Source organism: Gadus chalcogrammus, chromosome 22, assembly GCF_026213295.1.
Source record: "Gadus chalcogrammus isolate NIFS_2021 chromosome 22, NIFS_Gcha_1.0, whole genome shotgun sequence".
In the NCBI taxonomy this organism is placed as follows: domain Eukaryota; kingdom Metazoa; phylum Chordata; class Actinopteri; order Gadiformes; family Gadidae; genus Gadus; species Gadus chalcogrammus.
Window position 1 is genome coordinate 9,825,676 of NC_079433.1, and position 19,966 is coordinate 9,845,641.

At 45.6% G+C, this 19,966-nt stretch overlaps 1 protein-coding gene across 1 annotated transcript; it reads right to left on the bottom strand.

The window, feature by feature from the left end:
- Window positions 1-948: 948 nt before the first annotated feature.
- Window positions 949-18,271, bottom strand: LOC130375488 (myocyte-specific enhancer factor 2D homolog). Its single transcript, XM_056582431.1, has 12 exons — window positions 17,940-18,271; window positions 13,467-13,811; window positions 11,741-11,944; window positions 11,284-11,421; window positions 10,969-11,185; window positions 9,751-9,807; window positions 9,053-9,234; window positions 6,998-7,127; window positions 6,261-6,450; window positions 4,937-5,005; window positions 4,227-4,277; window positions 949-3,591 (listed from the first exon to the last, which is right to left on the bottom strand). Exons 2-12 carry the CDS (start codon window positions 13,518-13,520, stop codon window positions 3,099-3,101), a joined length of 1,785 nt encoding a protein of 594 aa, XP_056438406.1. The 5' UTR covers window positions 13,521-13,811; window positions 17,940-18,271; the 3' UTR covers window positions 949-3,098.
- Window positions 18,272-19,966: the final 1,695 nt, after the last annotated feature.

Sequence of the window (19,966 nt, forward strand, 5' to 3'; positions counted from 1 at the left end):
CAACTTGTCATTACTCGAATCCCATGCATGATGTTTTTCCATTTTTATTTGTTGGATTACTAATTTCGGTTGTTTGCCCTGTTCTATAAATATATTCTTTATCTTAATTCAAATTGCAGCATTTAACTGGTATTTCCTTCATTGCATTTGATAATACCACAAGAATTGATCGTGCAATTTCAGCAAGTTGTTTCAAAAAGGAAACCAGTACTTTATGTTTATGAATCTGATAATGTAAAAAAAGAATAATTAGGCTATCCTAAACCAAAAATAGCACTCAAATAAAAGCTCCAATATATTATCATAAAAGACAATGGAACTGTCACCAGCACAAATTAACAATCCAAAAATAGTGAGATTTTCAAAACATTGTACACAACAAGAAACGGGTGCAGGTTATTCCTTTCTCATACAGATTGTCTCGAGACTACATTGCTAGATTGGACACAGGACCTCTTTATACATGAACATATCCCGCAGAGAGCCGATTTCTGAAGCCTATTCATGTGGTGCCACATATTTCAGTCTATCACCAGTTCCTGTAAAACTAGAAGACAAACATAGTGTGTTTTGGGGGGTTTAACAAGACAGAGGTGATTAAAAAGTAAGTGGGTGTATGAAGCACGTCGTCCCCATATGAGGAATGACATCATGGAGCATTATGTCTACCTGTCCCGGCTGAAGAGAACACCTGATTCCTAGTAGGCCGCTGATTGGTCGATACTAAGCGGTTCCGTCAGATCATTGGACAAGACTTCAATTAAAAACCTCCCACCGTGTCGTGACATGCACAAATATAACATGACTTAAATGTTAGCTCCTTATGACAACCTCCACAATGCCAAAACATCACTAATATGTACACTATATTGAACTGGTGTGAGTGGGTTTGTTCATTTTATCTTTTTGGGATGTGTGTGTGTGTGTGTGTGTGTGTGTGTGTGTTCGCGTGTGTGTGTGTGTGTGTGCGCGTGTGTGTGTGTGTACGCATACACAAAACATCCACGTCCATAACTGCAGTCAAAACGATGTGTGTGGGCAAGTCTTTTTTACGGATACGACACGCTCCACATGTGCCAATCTCATGCTCTTCTGCGTGAAAAGGCATAATCTAGAAAAGTCCCATGTAAAATAGTTTCACTGGTTATTATAATCAGATATAATTTAATAAGGTACAACACAAAGTATGCTTTTTTTCTCTCCTCTCTCTCTCCCTCTTTAGGAAATACTAGAAGCCAGTGACTCGAGATCATCCAAATTCATGGTGGTTATAAACAAAGTATCGTGTTACTTTTTGACTTTGATTTTTTTTTTTGCATGTGGCATAATGAATAATAATAACAACAATATAATGACACCACAATCAAGGCCTCTGTGTGTGAGAGACGGAGAAGTGCACACACCATCAACACTAGCATATAAAAGGTTACTGAAACCAATTCAATTCACCAGCCCTACCTAGTGGTGCGTTACCCCTGCACCAAAAACAAGTTTCAATTCACACACTCATATATGCAAACAGATCCACTGAGAATCAACACATTGCTTGTTTTTAGGGGTATCTAGCAAAGTCTATGCAAATATATTCATATGTACATACACGTCGCCCAAGCTGAAGAGCTAATTCACTTATGCTGCCAAACTGAAGCTGTAGAAATATAGAAAATGACATTTTTCCTTTCTGTTTTTAGTTTTTTTCTTTTTTTAAACCACCGACGTAGGGGAACTAGAGTGGACTAAGAGCTAAATAGAACACCAAGGCTTTTTTTGGATATATAAGGAGTGATTTTTATACAAAGTCATAATCCCTACCTCTTGACAACTAACAGACCTTCAAAAAACTGATTTCAAAATACCAACAGAACAAGTACACTTGGACTGAGGGGATCTAATACTTTCCCTAGTGAACGCCCCCTTCAGCTCAAACATCTCATGCTAGGCGTGTTTGTTTTGTTTTTCCCGGTTAACTGGATGGCGTCTCCACCCGGTACCAAACAGTGTGACCACTTGGACGTCTTCTGCAACAAATATATGGCGCAGAAGGAGAGCGGGAGGGCAGATAAAAAAGAAAGAAAGAAAGTCTTCTTCTAGGGTTCTATGTAGTAGCGTTAGTCCTGGCCGTGGACGAGCGATATATTCGTTAGTGTCTCTGCACCGGAACGAGAGGCATTTGGCATCCGTGAGGTGGTTGATATTGGCACTCGGTGAGGACGCGTCGGAGGCGCCCGTAGCCTTGGCTGCTAGCGGGCTTACCACAAGAAATGCCGCTTGGAGGGTGTGTGAGCGCCCCCCGATGGGAGACGGGGGGTAATCGTGGCAGGCCGACTGAAAAAACCCGAACTATTCTCACTCTGCAGCCTTGCTCGGCTCCCTCTCTCCCTCCCTCCCTTTCCCTCGTCTAAGTGCGTGTCACTGCGCTGGTTCTTCCCATTAAAAAACACGTGTGCCAGAGCTAAAAGTCGTTTTTCCAAAGCGGCGCTTGGAAGTGATACAACTGGAAGAACACAGACGGTGTGCGTGGGAACATGGCACTGGGCAGTTCGGTGAGCTTCCCGTGATGCGGACCCCACCACCACCACCACCGTCCCAGCGGAGTACGTGACGGCAATTACGTGGACCGTGCTGGCTGAAGACACCCCACTGAGACACCGCTCCACAACCACTTATACTCTAATCCACGCTCCTAGATGAGGGATTTTTTCCAGTCCATTTCTCAACATTTGCAATTAAATATTCGACAGTAATATTCAGTTCTACTGAAAGAAACGACTACGTGTGAAAGGTGGGTGGGTGCATTGGGGTCAGCAGGTTTCGCAGTCCCTTACTCTATATCCAATGCCCTGCCTCGGAGAGACGGGGAGGGGGGCTGCCACGTCTCCTGCCCCACACCAAGAGACGGTTGCCCAGAGACAGGGGAGTCTGGGGGGGCAGTGGCGGAGAGGACGGAGTGGGTACAATTCTGGACAGAGGCTAAATGTGTGATGGGAGGGGGAGGGGTAATAAGTGAAGGAGGGTGTGGCTTAAGACAGGGGTGTGTCTTGCGGGTGGTGCAAAGTGTCTTCAAGGGCGTGCAGATCATAATCCAACCCCCCACTGCTCTATGTGACCCAGGCATCCAGCCTCATGCGCTTGATGTTACCCCCTTCCTGCTCCTGCTCGCTCTGCGCCCTCAGCAGCTCCGCCGATTGCCCGAAGTCGGGGGGCGGGGCCCGGCCGGCGTTCCCTGCGCCGCCGCCCGCCGCCGTGCCTTCGCCTCCCCCTCCCCCGCCCCCACCCCCAGCCCCTGCGGCGGCAGCGGCGGCGGCAGGGTCATCGCGGTCGCTGCCCTCGTAGGAGCTGGCGTTGCTGCTGACGCTGTCGGCGGGGGAGCGCCCCGTGGGCGGCTCCAGGCAGAGCAGCGAGCCCGGGTACTGGGGCGGGGCCGACAGGATGGAGGTGGAGGAAGTGGAGGAGGAGGAGGCGGAGGTGGAGGCGGGGGGAGGGCAGGGCGTGCTGCGGTCGCGGCCGGGCGAGACGGGCTCGGACTTGATGCTCACCCCGGAGGCGGTGTTGACGGTCAGCATGGCGCCCTGCGGTATGTGGGAGACGGGCCTGTGGGGGGCGACAGGAAGAGGGAGGAAGATGGACACAAAGGGAGCAGTTGTCAGCGGGTTATTAGATAGAGGAGAGAAACATAACAGCTGTCACTCGTGTCAGACAACAACCGGGACCACGTTACTTGGCAACAGCAGCGACAACAATAATTAAAAAGACAAGACCCGGGGCAACAATTCAACTCATTCCAAGCAGTTAGCGAGTGTAGAGCCTACAACGCATCGTCGCCAATGCTCCCACATAAAAACAACAACTCAATAACAGGCCAGAAAGCGTGAAATGGTTTGGATGACTGCAGTGATTTGCCATGAGTCAGCAACAAAAGAAAACTGCAAACATAACAAATCAGTCAATCAATCAATCAATCAATCAATCAATCAATCAATCAATCATCCTGTCTTGGAGTAGAACCCGGCAGACGGAACAGGAACTATGCCACGTCTTTTTCTCTCTGACTGCAAGACAGATTTCCAATCATGCTGAGGAGAGAGGGGCCGGTGTATGAGTGTGTAGTGTTGTGTGTGCACGTGTGCGCGTGTTGAGTGTGGCTGTGTGTGTGTGGTGACGATTGGCAGCAACGAAAGCACACAGACACACGGGGTGAAGACAGGTAGTGTAGTGGTGTACAGTACCGGCCCAACCACTCATCTCTACCCAACAGCAGGTTGGACGGAGAGCCAATGCTGTGAGGAGGAAAAGGAGAAGGTTGGAGGCCAGAAACCAAAACAAACCAAAAGGGAGGAAGAGGTCAAAAGGCAGAAGGCGTGGGATGAGGAGGAGGAGGAGGAGGAGGAGGAGGAGGAGGAGGCTGAGAGAACGACATCATTGCAAAGGCTCTTGCAACAATGTGTTACAACAAGCTTGTGATGGCATACGTCTACAGGTGTTGTAGTCAAACTTCCCAGTTCATATATGCCAGCATATAAGATATATTGTAAACTGCAATCCACAACAAATACCGAATAAAGAAGAACAACGTTTTACAACGTTAGTTGGTGGGGCTAATATAAAAAATATTAATATTTATGCCGTTTTTAACAATAGCCCAATCAAAAATAAGTGTTTGATTTTTTTCTATTCTATAACAACGCCTTACCTAAAAATTAATAAATACAATTGATGTTTTTCAAATTATGGTTCTTAATATGCGCTTCAACATCCAGAATTCCATGTAATCCTGCAAACGTCAACTTGTGAACGTGTTTCATTGTTCTCCCAATGGAGGAAACACCGTTTACTAAAGGATCTGCAAGCTTACAAAAAAGCCCACACACTCGCTCTCTCTCTCTCTCTCTCTCTCTCTCTCCCTCTTTCTCTCTCTCTGTCTCTCGTGGCTGTTCACCTCAGATTTGCTGCCAGAGACGAGACCTGGCTGGACAGCTCGCTGCTCTGCTTGTCCATACCCCACATGCTGTGGACAAGAGGGAGACAAACACACTTTCAAGAGGCCGCCCAGCGCCAGATCATGCTGCCGTTTGGTCCTACTGATGTGTGCAATGTAACCTGCCTATTCTTCAGCCCCCCAGGGCAAGGGAGGGGGGGTTCTGGGAATAAGCCCCAGTGTCCAAGCTCTATCAGTAGCATAGCCATTACATATTCCTAAACGTAACCGTTTCTCTTTGTTGCCATTGCTACAGATTCCTGCGCTCCATTCTGGAAACTTAAATGTGTGGTTGCTCCAATATTGATCGGATGCCTCGGCTCTCGAGTATTCTCAGACTCACTTGGAAGTCAAGTGTCAGCGTCTGCCTTGGGACCAACAACAAATGTTAATGCATGGTTTAGGAATGTTGCTAATTGAGCTACAGTGTGCTTACGGTACACACCGCACGTTGTGTGTAGTGTGGAATGTAAGGAATAAACCACGACCGGTTGAGCTGAAAGCCATTAACGTGCCAGCCCAAAGTGGTTTATTCCGCTTGAACCACAGTAACCAACAATCAGTAGATGTGAGTTGCATGTATCCAATATTTCTTATCGACTTAATCAGCTGTTATGTTAAAATAACCATCCACAACGCTTTGAGTGCATAGATTGTTTTGCATTGTAAAGGAATGATCTGGTCAAAGGTTGAATCTGTAGCAAATTGTGAAGGGGGGTCCCAATATTAAAATATATAATGCAATCTCTACGAATGTTATTGACAAATCAGCATGAAATATTCAACAATGCTGTGGTATAAATACATATAACCTGTGTGTAATTACGAAGAATGTGCCCAACCACTGTGTACTGTAGTCAAAGAACTCCATGATCTCTCATCGTCTATACTGTCCTACACTCCAGCTTTAGTTTAATTTTAAAGACAACATATTTGCACTCTTCCCCACGTCATTGCACTCTACCTGCTTAGCACAGTTGCAGGCGAAGGGATGATATCAAAGTGAGAAGGTGAGGATGTTAGTTAGAGACCAATTCACTTAATCCTCTTCTGTGAATTGCTAGCTTGGCATAGAGGAGGATTCATGGCATGATCCACAATGCTCTGTACATTGTGGTTTTTGCAGAGTAAAATACGTTTAGCAGAGTTAACGACAAGTTGATTACTGAGTTAATGTATGAATAAAGAGGCTGTTTAGCTGGGCACAGGCCATGGATGACAGATTACAGTAAAAATAAGAAAACAGCCTGCAAGGAGGAAGAAGGGACAACAACATTAAGCTTACACCAGGTTGCTGAGTGACGCAAGACTCAGCTGCTGCTGCTGTTGCTGTTGCTGCTGCTGCTGCTGCTGCTGTTGTTGTGGTTGTTGCTGGGATACAGTCTGCTGTTGCCAGGTCACGTTAGTGGGCAGCAGACCGCCAGGTGAGGCCAGGGCATGCAGAGCCGTGATGTCAGCACTCGTCAGCTGGTATTCTGAGAGAGAGCGGTCGAGAGTGATTAAGAAAAAGAGAGAAAAGGGAAAAGAAAGAGAGAAGGCCAGATAGGTTTGAGGTCATTGGGATCTGCCAATTTGAATCACGATAGAGATCAATGATGGGGAATCCTAGAGGAAGCGCTTGCTGTGCCAAATATTACAGTCAGGTCAAAACATATTCCAACATAATAAATAACGACTCCATAAAACCAGAACTTTTGGCCAAACAAGGGGGAGAGGCGAGGGGTTTCTGACTGGGAGTGTGTGTGTGTGTGTGTGTGTGTGTGTGTGTGTGTGTGTGTGTGTGTGTGTGTGTGTGTGTGTGTGTGTGTGTGTGTGTGTGTGTGTGTGTGTGTGTGTGTGTGTGTGTGTGTGTGTGTGTGTATATATGTATGTATGTATATATATGTATGTATATATGTGTGTGTGTGTGTGTGTGTGTGTGTGTGTGTGTGTGTGTGTGTGTGTGTGTGTGTGTGTGTGTGTGTGTGTGGCTGTGTGTGTGTGTGTGTGTGTGTTTCCCCCCTTTCATTTGCTCCATCTCACCTGTGTTGTACGCGGTGGGCATGGCGGAGAAGGGCATACCCTGGGCCAGCAGGCTGGGCGTTGCCACGGAGACCACGGGCGTGGTGAGGGTCTGGGCCAGTTGGGCCCCCGCGGCTAGCCGCTGGGCGTTCTGCCGGGGGTGGGGGGGGGGGGAGAGAGCACAGCGGGGTAAGAATGGGGGTGTCAGTCGCAGCATCGCTGAGCACAGAACCCGCGGCCACGGTAATGGGAACCAGGATGAGTTCGATGCACTTGCTCTGCGGGGGGACTTGATGGCACGGTTGAGGTTGGACGCCATGGGGAGCACGGTGAACAGGGCAGGAGAGTCAGGAGCACCTCCCGACGTCATGCATGGTCGATTTAATGTACACTGCCCAGTGGAGGCCCTGCCCTTCAAGAGCAACCAAACGCAAAGAATCCCACCACAGGTATAGGGGTAAAGTTCTGCTGGAACGGTTTAAGGTGGGAGCAAGTGACGCCATTTTTATCCGATCAAAGAGCATATATTCATCCCCTTGGATTGGTGCTACTGTGGTTGGATTTCAGCATTTGATATTTCTTTAAAAAGGCAAATCACATTAAAGGCAATTCCCATCAAAGCCAACAGATATATTCTCCCAGAATCTAAAAGCGTACGCACTTTTATGTCGTTATGTTGTGAATTAACCATAACCTCACAAGGACTGAGGGTAATTATCGGGAGAAGAGATGACATTGACTGACAGTAAGATGCCTTTAATGTGACTTCAGCTAGGTCTCATGTGATTTGGTGGTTGGTGGAGATGAGACTTCAGCTAGGTCTCACGTGATTTGGTGGTTGGTGGAGATGAGACTTCAGCTAGGTCTCATGTGATTTGGTGGTTGGTGGAGATGAGACTCGGTGCAGGTTGCTAGTTAACAAGGGACATGCTTTGCACTTTAAAAATAATAAATGAATACAGAAACATTCCTTCCATGCCTGATGCCGTCGAGAATGGTAACAAGGCAACATCTCCAAATGAAGACGTTTCAGTTAGGCACAATCAACCAGGGAGTTTCTTGACTGTTTTTCCCCCCATCAACGAATTGCAACAAAAACAAGTTTTCCTTTTGTTTTCGATCACACAGGGATGATACTAAGATCCATGACCATGCCGGTAAAAAATATCAACCACCAGTTTTGTACAGCATGCATCCACGTGAACAGAACCACTGACCCCCCCCCCCCCCCCCCCCCGATCAAGACCAACCCAGAGAAAGGTCAGCGGACAAATCAATCACAATTTTCTCAGGCACGTGTGGGGGGGTGATTTAACACTGAGCTAATGAGTGGGGGTTGCGTTGAATGGCCATCGAGTCATGCGGAAGAAAATACAAAAATTACGCTGAGAAGATTCACCTCGTTCACCAATTCCAGCTCATCCTCTGTCTGCAAAGAGCAGCAATAGAGAGGGTCACATCTCTGAACCTGGTGCACAGTACCTTAAGCTGACGCTAATGCTAAAGCTTATGCTAATTCTAACATGAATGCTAAAGGGAACACCGAACATCAGTAGGGCGACATCACGTAAGGCGGGTCATTACTGGACCAACGCTAACAGCGTCCTGTTCACACATGGAGCAGAGCGTGGTAGGATTGAGTGCAGGTTCATCAGTGCTCTGCAGAGCATCGCTGGGTGGTAGAGCCTGCTCCAGATCAGGGACTAGTAACACAAAACCACCCCTGTCTGTAAACACGGAAAGGCTATCCTTCCACCAATTCAGAAAAAGGATTATTTTTTTGTAGAAACATAAAGATTAAATTAAAAACGTAGAAATGTACATTGATATGTTTGTACCATGTTGCCAATTCATGGGTTTGGGACATAATTAACCACATTTGCATCTCTAAAGCAGCATTACAATTAATCAAAAGAAAGCCAATAAAAATATCTTTGATTTATGTTTGTATGAGCCACTCGGTTTCCCCCAACACACATGGGATCCAGGTGGTTCTAACTGTGCTGTTAAAGGAAGCTAAACTGTGTGGCTGTGTGTCAGATGGGGGAGGTTGCTTCCTGGTCGGGTCTATCTTACCATCTGCATGAGGCTCTTCCCACCCTGTGAGGTGATGACTCGCAGGTCTGGCTTGCGGCTATTCACTATCTGGGGGCTAGGGGGCGGCGGCGAGGACTTGGCCGGAACTACTTTCCCCAGACTGTTGCCGTTGGAGACGGTGAGGAGGCCCGGGGAGGCCCTGGCACTGTTGTATCCGTTAGCTGGATGAGAGCAAGAAAGGTTTCATCACTGACTTGCACTCGTACAAGAAATATGCAAAAAATAAATATATGTGAACTAAGGGGACATGCGTGAAATTAATATAGAGATATATTTTTACAAAATATTGGAATGTGCATGAACAAATGTTCAAAAGACCAACAGTGAGTAAGTGTTGCTGTCTCTGCCAGTGGAGATAGTTTGCGCCCAAAGGATCACACACCTCTTTGTGTAAACGTTGTAAACAAGAACGGCATGTGACGAGTGTTATGTGCAGTTTCCTTTCTGTTACTGTTCAGCTCATTATGTCAACATTACACCAACTTGACCATGATTGTTCCAACACAAAATAGTGTTTTTGACATAATTGCAAGCTTATATGCAGTGTTTTTTATTACCGATGCCAATCCAAACAGTTACACTTATATGGATCTGCGATATTGACGAGCACCACAGAGGAATTTTGATCATTGTTGTTAACATATCTGAGCTAAAACAGGGATTTCAGTAATACTTACGGACTGGACTTGGACATCCGCCGTTAGAATTGTTGGGATCCCCTCCTAGAAGAGCTCCTGTTAGAAAACAAATAATTCACACTTAATAAGGTGCAGTGTGTGGGATATAGTGGCATCTTGCAACCAACTAAATACTACCCCCCCCCCCCCCCCACCTACTGATGTCCTCTTCTATGGCAGCATCGAGCAGCCAAGTGCAAACCTACAAGGTTCATTAATTGAATTAACTTATTTAGTCTGTAAAACTATAGGTCATAGATTAGAAGTGAGATAGCAATCCTAAAATTTGATTAGAAAGCGTCCTCTCTGTGATCTGTTCTACTGTAGAAACATAGTGGTGCAACAGAGCATGTCAACAAAGAGAAAGGTACGGACAACGTTAATGAAATCCATCGATCAGACTTCAGAAATATCCAGGTCACTTTAAGCTACAAGCCTGATAAAGGGTTACGTATTGCAACTTTAAGGTGAGGCAATTCTTTAAGCTTAATCAAGGCTTCTAAATGAATTATCGAAGACTAATTATAAAAGGTAATTACATGGTGGTTAGTATTTCCCATTTTGGTAATCAAGCAATTCATTTCTTTGCAATATGCAAATAATTGCAAAGCATATCACTCCATGAAAATATTAAATATACACATTTGATATAGAGCAACACATCTCAAGGATACCTCTAGGTGATTCGAGAAGCGCTCTGGATCTAATGCTCAGCCTTGACTCATTGTGGTTGCCACCAGACATGTCAAGTGAAGTTAAATTCACTTTTGGAAAAAGGTCACTACGGATTTAAAACGGCAACGTTACATCACTCATGAATAACTACTTCAACAGATCATCCTCCAACTTCTGGTCCCTATGTGAGCTACAGCACAGGCAAAATGTTGCAAATTAACACGCTATTTTTAGCTCCTCATTCCACCGTCCAAGCCCTTCGATACGAAGCAGAAATGCGTCCATTTCCCCCCTGATGAAAACGATGGTGAGGTTATCTCACATTGGGGGGTGATTAGACAGTACAATGAGGCGCCCGGGCTTCAGCTCAAAGTGACGGGCCGGGATTTTATGGATTGATCCCAGTGGCTCAGCGAAGGTTCAATTATTGGAAGTGTGTGAAAGCGTTGCAGGTAGGCTGGTCAATGTGCCATTATCCGTGAGGCCTGATTAGGCCGTCCCTCAAGCGCATGCTGAGGAATCTCATTTGCCCCCGTGGCTCACCTGCGCTGGCCGGTCGCTGTGGCAACCCCGGAGACACCGTGTTCCTTTGCAGCGTCGGTTGCTGTGGCGACAGGAGGTGCGTGTCGGAGAGAGTGGAGGAGGTCACATAGGACGTGGTCACCAGGGTGTTACCCGGGTTACTGAACTGCAGTGGGCTCTGATTGGACGCCTGGACTGTCACGGGCATGGAGAATGAGGGGGCAGTCGCCGTCGACTGCTGTAGAAGGGCAGAGAAACGACAGACGTTTTAGAGTCAAACGCAGCGGCAGACATGGGAGTGTTAAGGTCGGGACTGGGGCCTGAGGCGGGACTCACTCCGTAGCGCTTGAAGAGGATGTCCAGGTCTTCGGTAGTCTTACGATACTTGTCATCGTTCAAGGGACTCTGATCGATGGAGTCTTCCCCGTCGGGCTCTGGGCTGTCGCAACCATTGAAGCCCTTCTTCCGCAGAGTCTGAGAGGGCGAGGAAGAGGTTTAACCAAAGGGAGGAGGAGGAGGAGGAGGAAGCGGAGGCCAGGAACGTGCTCATGCATGCCATTTGCGTTATGTGCGGCGAGCACAGCGCAGCGTACGTGACCCGTTGGAACAACACAGCACACAGCGTAGCCTCTAATGAACCTGGTCAAACTAAGCCTAGCACCCGAAAAAGACCCCTGCCGCTTTGAACCCATTCTGATTGAATGGATATGCAGGCCTTGTTAAAAAAACACTTCTCTGTGGTCAAAGCATGGTTGACCAGCTGGCCCTTAATGAAATCAAACGCGGGGCTCACCTCGATGATGTCAGCGTTGGTGCGGCTCTCGTGCGGCTCGTTGTACTCTGTGTATTTGAGCAGGACCTTGTCCATGTCGGTGCTGGCGTACTGGAACAGCTTGTTGGAGTGGTTGAAGATGATGAGGGCGATCTCACAGTCGCACAGCACGCTCAGCTCGTACGCCTTCTTCATCAGACCAAACTTCCGCTTGGTGAACGTCACCTGGGGGTACGGCACACGACATTTATACACAATACTAACACATTTCTGACCCGTGGCCCCTCAAAGCGCCACACATTCATCCATTCATACACACATTCACACATCGATGGAGTTAGCACGTCGGGAGCAGTAAGGGTCAGGCTTCTTGCTTGGGGATACCTCGAAGCTTGGCAAGGGATGCCGGGGATCGAACCAGCAACCGGCTCTACCGTCTGAGCCACTTCAATTTATTTAGTTTATGCACAAGTGCCCTACACAAGTATAGTGAGTCAGTCACACTGCCTGGGGGAAGGGCTGGCCTCCAGCACCTACAGCAGAGGCCTCACTCCTCAGTCTTGCTGTTAGTCTAGATGCTCTCCATGGCACATGTGTAGACGATATGAAGCCAACCCTACCATTGGTCAGCCCCTGCTCCCTGTCCACTCCTTGCAGGAGCCATTTATCAAATGGGGATCTCGCCTAAACAGGATGGCGGTAGGTGGCAGTGAAAAGCACTCATACATGGAGAAGGAAAAGAATTGTTGATTTTGGTGACCACAGCGACGGATCCTTGTCATAAACAGCAAACGGTCTCCATAGCAACTGATATCCGGCGAACAAGCCCATGATTCCATAGGTAGAAGAAGTAATGCAGATTAACCCCTGCATGTTTAAGAGAAAGTGATTTGCTTAAGATCTTTGGGATGATCTTTCGGAGGAGAGGATTTTTTTTACACATCGTCAGCCTATATAGAATATAGCAATACCTTTATATGTTTAAAACAGAGCCTCTAGAAGCCAATGGCTTGTGGGTAGCTTATTCAGAGAACCCCATGTAATTTGTGGATATATTATGCAAGAATCGTTAATTGTGTGTGTCCCAATCTTTGTCCTCAGCTCTGACTTGGTTACCCCTTTAAAAGGCACACACAGTCGTCATAGTTGTGCCGTGGGTTGGGGTCTCCTGAAATGTTTTCCCAAGTGGTTTAATAGCCTCAAGCAGATTTATAATCCCCTTCAGCAACATTGATGGCCAGAGAGCCTCTTTACCCCACTGGCGGCCGATCAATGCTGAAGGTCTAAGCAGCGATCTGCAGGAAGAGGAATAAGAAAGAGGAGCGAGCATGACTTTTAAAGTCATCATTAAAGGGTGCGGTACCAGCAGTCGATGGGCTCTTAAGATCTCGATCGTCTGCTAATTCCTGGCCCCGGTTCTGCTTAAGCCTGGAGCTCGTTAGCGGCCTGATGAGAGTGTGTTTGGCTTCAGAGTCACTTAGTTATGAGTGCATTCACACATCATAGAGCTACATGATGTGAAGCTCCTCTTGGTGGATGATCAGAGACTCCTGAGTTTCCTTCACTGTCTCGCCTTCTGGCCCTCCAGGAAGCCATGCTATCCAGCTGGGCCGCCTCACACATGGCCTACTATGACTCAGGGCGGTATGTGTGGTGTGGTGTTACTACTACTGTGGTGCAACTAACTAGTAAATGTCCATATTTGACCGACAGCGGTGATGTGTACCGCACAAGACTCTCAACTCACCTGCTTGTTCCTCTCATCCGTGATCCGCTGGATCTGGATCTTTTTCCTTCCCATGGTGCCTTGGGACAGCGGAAACGGACGGCCGCGTCAGTCAAGAAGAGAACGGCCCCTCGGTGGGTGTGACCTACGACCTCTTACTCTTGCACAGATAGCCCCAGACACGGTCATGCATGCCACTGAAGGAACTCTGACACACACAAACACCCACACGCGCACACACTCAAACGTTGGGTTTGGTGGAGTGGACGATGCTCAGTTCATCGTTTGCTCAGTAGGGACAAAGGTGGCCAATTGCCCCCCCCCCCCTCCCACTGTTGCCGTGGTACGACAGACGTCACTCTCCTCCTATGGTCGAGAGACACAGACACAGGGAGACAGAGACAGAGAGGTTAGACAACATTTCTCTTCCCCGTGATCGGCCACACAAACAATCGATGTGAAACCACTATGTGTGGAGGGAAGGAAGGGGAATCCCAGGGTCATGTACGCCGTATTTTATTCGTTGAGTGAGCCAGCCAGAGACTATGATGAAGTAACCTGTGAATCATCGACATATTCAAACGCTTACAGCCCGAAAGCTGCTTATCACGTGCGCTGTGCACCGGCCAGCGACTACACTGCGAAGGACCCGTCATGTCGCTAGAGAATAAAGGAATAATAACAACAACAACGGCAACAGGCATTCAAGGCTTTTCTGTTCCTCCCCGTGGATGTCATGAACACAATACCCAAAGGGACAGGATATTCGTTATGAAGAGATCAGGGATCAGTTAACTGATTGCAGCTGTGGAACAAGAGGGAGTAACTGCTGCTTACATTTAGTTTCATCTGGGGTTTCGTGTGCACGGTAGTGTGACATGCACACACTCTATAAGGGTGACTGACAAGGGTGTGAGTGAGGATACTCAGACGCTCATCTCAGAACTAGGCACCACTCAAGGCGTAGTATAGAATATGTTTAATATAACGTATATATGAAAAACAGTGCATTGGTTTGGATGGTCTGCATGGTTCTCTCCTGATACTACAACCCTTCTCACACAACCCTTGAGTCATACATACCCCCCCCACCCCCCCCCCATATTAATCGATTATGCTTGAGAGGGTTATAAGATATTAACAGACTGTTATTGCCGTCCACTCAGTAAGCCTCGACAGGGCGATGTTCACAGGAAACCGTTCCTTTCCATGTGAATCTGACCACAACGGGGCAACGCCATGGGGGTTCATCCTTGTGGCGCTCTGCCTACTGCCCCCTGTACGGCTGCTCCCTCATTACAGAAGTGACACGGTCTCTCTCTCCCTCCCCCCCCCCCCCCCCAAGGCGCTGATGGCTCAATTAAGAGCTGGCTGGAGGTCTGATTGAGGGCCAGGATAATGAGCTTGAACTCTGGATCCGGCCGGCTCCTTCTCCCTCTGTGGCAGTAAGAGAGAGTAACCTAGAGAGCAACCCAGAGAGGCTGGGAGAGTTAGTCCTTATAGTGAACCCGGGACTCTGGACTGAGGCTCGGTTGGACCATATACCAGTATAGTGACCTGGGCCATAACAGTATAGTGACCTTGGCAATATAGTGACCTGGGCCATACCAGTATAGTGACCTGGGCCATACCAGTATAGTGACCTTGGCAATATAGTGACCTCGGCCATACCAGTATAGTGACCTGGGCCATACCAATATAGTGACCTGGGCCATACCAATATAGTGTCCTGGGCTATACCAATAGTGATCTGGGCCATACTAATATAGTGATCTGGGCCATACTAATATAGTGGCCTTGGCAAAAGAATAGTCCCCTGGGCCCTACGAATAAGTCACCTGGGCCAGCTCTGCGTTATAACCTTTGGTGGGGTTGATGTCACACCGATAAAGGACATGGTGCTTCGCTGAAATCACTCCAGGAATCCCTTCTGCGATGGATGAATATTCTTTTGATGAAAAGAAAAATAAGGGGCCGAGGGTGGTCATCTGTCCCTTTTGGAAAGTGTAATTAGTGGCAGTGACCTTTAGCAGATTCTGCCTCGGCCAATGGAACGCTCATAAGATGAATGGAGGGTGCCTAGCAGGAGATAGCCCGGCCAAAGCCCCACGGACGAGGGGTGTGTCTAATGGGTTCACCATGCACTGGGAACATGGATCCATGATCATTTCAACACAATGACTTGTACCTTTACGTACCTAAAACAAAAACCTGCAGACAATGAAGCAGGGGGTGTAATGACACGGTCATGTTTGTGTTTGTTATTACATGTGTTGATCTAGCTTACATGTTCTAGGCTAATATTTCACAATGCGTTGGCAAAAGCAGTTTCCATAGCATTCGAGGATTAGAGCAACTGAGTAACCAAACACTATAGTGAAAGACTCTGGTTGTAAATGGTGATTGCCTTTTCTAATTAGCTAGGATGATGCCAGATAAACCAAAATGTGTTACTAGAAAATATCAGGATTAGCAAAAATGTCAACGGTACAGAACCTTGTGCTGGCCAACAATAACCAACTCATTGCCATGGGGCTTCATTAAATTTAACTACACAGAGATCCAAATAATGCTTATTTATAGCAACTTTTACAGGTTTTACATTAAAGAAAGGGTTCTAAGCCTCACAGTGATAGATGAAATTAAATTAAATGAAAAGCGCATATGGTCTCTCAGACTCTCACAAGGAGAATTTGTCATTCCAACAAGGCCTGAACCTTTTGTAACTTTTATGTCTCTTAAAAAAGGCCTAAAAAAGGCCAGATTTGAAGACACCATAAATTGAACATGACGAGGACTAAATGTTCACCACTAGGCTATCTTCGACGTCCAGTATGTATGGCTTTTGAACGGTGAAGTTCACTGTCAGAAAATGCTTCCATTAGTACTTTAAGTAATTAAATGTCATGTCTTAATGGGAGTTTTACAGCTGCGTATTAGCCTGAGATTGTGTATTTACTTAAGTACTGGTTAAGCTTGTTTAAACATACTGAAATGCAATTTATAAACAGTATCATCGTGAAATTGTGAAAGTAGGCGTCGTAAGCGGTTATAAGCCGTTATTCGCACAAGGATGTAGGCCAACATTATGTTGGCTTTTGTTTTATACCAGGATGGATATAACATTTACAAACTGTTGCATCACTGACTTGATTGGACTTCGGACAAGGAGATGTCCCCACCCCCATGAACAGAAAGCATTGAAGCCATGGTGCATGTTGCACGAGGTCATCTGTGTTCAATATGCAGGGTTTTCCCTCTTTGCTCCCCCTCTATGTGTGTGGATGTTTGGGTTTAATGATAGAACAACAAGATTCTGGCGTATCTCTAGTATATAAAACATGTGTTTGTGCTTCACACTGCAGCTTTTGAAAAATTGTGTTTCCTTCAGGCACCGAGACAATTTAATAACGTTTGCCTTGGGGGCAGACTGGTCCCCCTGTTGTTATTTCACTGTATATAAAAAGTGGGACTCTTCTACCCAGCGAGGCTGACAACCATCCATGATGGTGATTCACTAGGGGGCAATGCTTAAAAAAATTGGCCTACTTCTTGCTTAACTTGAGTCCAATGGCAAGAAAATAAGATTATATTTTCTAGAAAGTAAAATAAACAAATTGGCTATATTCAAACTCACGCCTTTCAGTTAAACCACACACCTTTAGTTGTCTAGTTACACCTATTATTCCATAGTATTGCACAAAATAGCAAGTGATAGTGGTAAATCACATTTCATAAAAATAATCAATACATTGCATAAATAACGTGTTGAATTAAGAACACAGCTATCCAGAATTGTGCAGAATCAATGCTCGAATCTCTAAAGAAAAGTATTATGGACAATATAAATGAAATGTAGATCATATATTATGACTCAAGTAAGACTGGAAATAGGGTCTTCTTAATTGAAGTCCGAAGGACAGAGGATGAACAGCGTTTAATGATAGGCCTCTTATCGGTGCGGTTGGTCTATTGGCTACTTAATGACATTAAGCTAGAGACCTAGATACATCTGTACCGGAGTGTTCACTCAAGGTTGGTTTGCTTTAAGATGTGTACAAGCTCGTAGCCTACTATCCACTATATTATGGTGAATATGGTCAGTTGTCGCTTACAGCCAAGTGGGCCTATTGGCAGCGTACAGACCGCGAATCTCATATGACAGATTGAAATAACTAGGCAGACAGAAAACACCGCATGCAGAGACCCATAACCAGACACGAATCATACAATATAGGATAGGCCATTACACAATTCCTATCGAATCCGACCGACAGCCATTACCCTGCTTGCTTCTCAATACATCGGTGGCTGAACTAGACCAAGTAATGGATTTCACCATCGTACCGACAAAACACACAACGTAGAAATCAAAAACGTGTTAAATAGCAACCATAAGTTTGAGGTTCACTGTTCTATTTGGATAATAAAGAAACCAGATCTGTTCCTGTACGAGAAAAAAGACGCAGGAAGGAAATGTATCATTCCACTTACCCTGAAATGCTGCTGTCAAAATAAACGACAACCGCAAGGCTGTGGAATTCAAAGCTAACCTACACTGGCTAAGCCGGAAAATAAGACTTGGCGACGTCTTTATTCACATTAAGCATTATATTCCATTAAATGTAGAAGTAACTATAATGCGAATAACCCAAGCGATACGGTGTTACCACTGTACGATCAACGTCATTGGCATCGGGGCTTGATTGACCTGTCACAATCCAATCAGAAGACGATATTTGAAGAGCTAATCCAATCATAGCAGAAGTTACTGAAATGGGATGGTCTGTAGGAGAGGACATGACGGAGGTGACGGCCATGTTCTGCAATTGTGTACATATCCCTCCGCCTTAGTATTTACCTTTTGCATGATTTTGCATGTGGGGGAAAATGTCACTGTAGAGCGGCTGTGGCCAGCCTCTTTTCCATAAGAAGACCCGTTACAACATTTGTATTTACACCCCTTATCGACACTGCGTCAATTTGTCCACTTTCTCTGTTCAAAGGGAAGTATCATTAACGTGGCACCTGGAATGTCACACAGTATGATACCGATAATTAATGTAATCGTAATTTTTGTATTCCGTAATGTTTGTAATTTTTTATATTATAAATTACAGGAGACCATCGGGGTTGGATGAATTTAATCATTTCGTTTAATAGACTAGATGGAAATTAGAATAGTTTCGTTTTAATTTAAACTTTTTATGATTTAAATGTATTTTCTATTTAATGAATTGCTTGATTTTTTCCATTCTACATTTTGGTTGTGAAAAAGAAAATGAATTTTCACTTCCATACCAGCTAAGTCCTCATTAACAACTGCTTAGTAAATAGAGACAAAGAAAATTAATGAAAAATCTTCTCATTAAAACCTGTTTTTTTTATATTTAAACCCACCAATACCTTCCTTGTCCTCTGTTAAATTAATTTAATTAAAATAATTGATAGTTGACTTTTCATTCAACCTCTCTCTGATTCTCTGTCTCTTTCTCTGTTTGTGTGTGTGCGTGTGTGCGTGCATGCGTGTGTGTGCGTGTGTGTGCGTGTGTCTCTCTCTCTCTCTCTCTCTCTCTCTCTCTCTCTCTCTCTCTCTCTCTCTCTCTCTCTCTCTCTCTCTTACAGACACAAACACACACTGTGCTGCTCCTGTCATGGTGACTGAGGACATATAATGTATATATATAGACGACTTGACCCTAATATCCTAATGAATGGAGGCTTGATTGCAAACATTTTGCTCAGAGTTGTTCAATTCAGACAAAGGACGGACCCCACCTACACATTTTATTGGAAAGCTTTTAAATGCCCCTTTAAAAATATATATATAATTGGTTGTATTGTAAACACACACATACAGAAACACACACAAACACACACACACACACACACACACACACACACACACACACACACACACACACACACACACACACACACACCACACACGCACACACACACACTTAACACCCACACACTCACACACACACATACACACACACACACACAGACACTGGTGTCTGGTTAATGTCAGTTAAAAAGAAGGCAAAATCCAATAAATAAATAAATTAATCAATACAACAACAGCTGCATGTGTGAATCATAATGGCTCTGATTTGTAATTTCTCTTTATCTCACTGCCTTGTGCTCAGTTGCATCCCCTCATACCTTTGATAAGACACCAAGGACTGTGTTGCCTGGTTACCATGGGAGAATCTCATTGTCTTCTTCGCATCATCTTCTAGTCTCCCTTGATCAACCTTCACTCATGTATACAACTCATATGTGTAGTTAGACGTACATGAATATTTGATAATGAATGCCCTGTTACTTATGTTCCCAAATGTCTGTCCAAAATGACTTTTCTCTCTTTTAAAATGTGGATCAAACTAACAACATTTGAGAACCTGGTCCAAAAAATGTTAACTGGGCCCTTCTATGCATTTCCGCTTCCTAAATATTCAGTAACACATGGGCATTAATTTGTTCACATTGAAATATTGTAATTGATTTTAATCCAG

Coding starts and splice junctions, on each gene's coding strand:
- LOC130375488 (XM_056582431.1), bottom strand. CDS start 13,520: ATGGGAAGGAAAAAGATCCAGATCCAGCGGATCACGGATGAGAGGAAC. Junction 11,945..13,466: donor CGGATGAGAGGAACAAGCAG/GTGAGTTGAGAG, acceptor CCGTACCCCCAG/GTGACGTTCACCAAGCGGAA. Junction 3,592..4,226: donor AGAGATGAGTGGTTGGGCCG/GTACTGTACACC, acceptor CGCCCCCCACAG/GCCCGTCTCCCACATACCGC.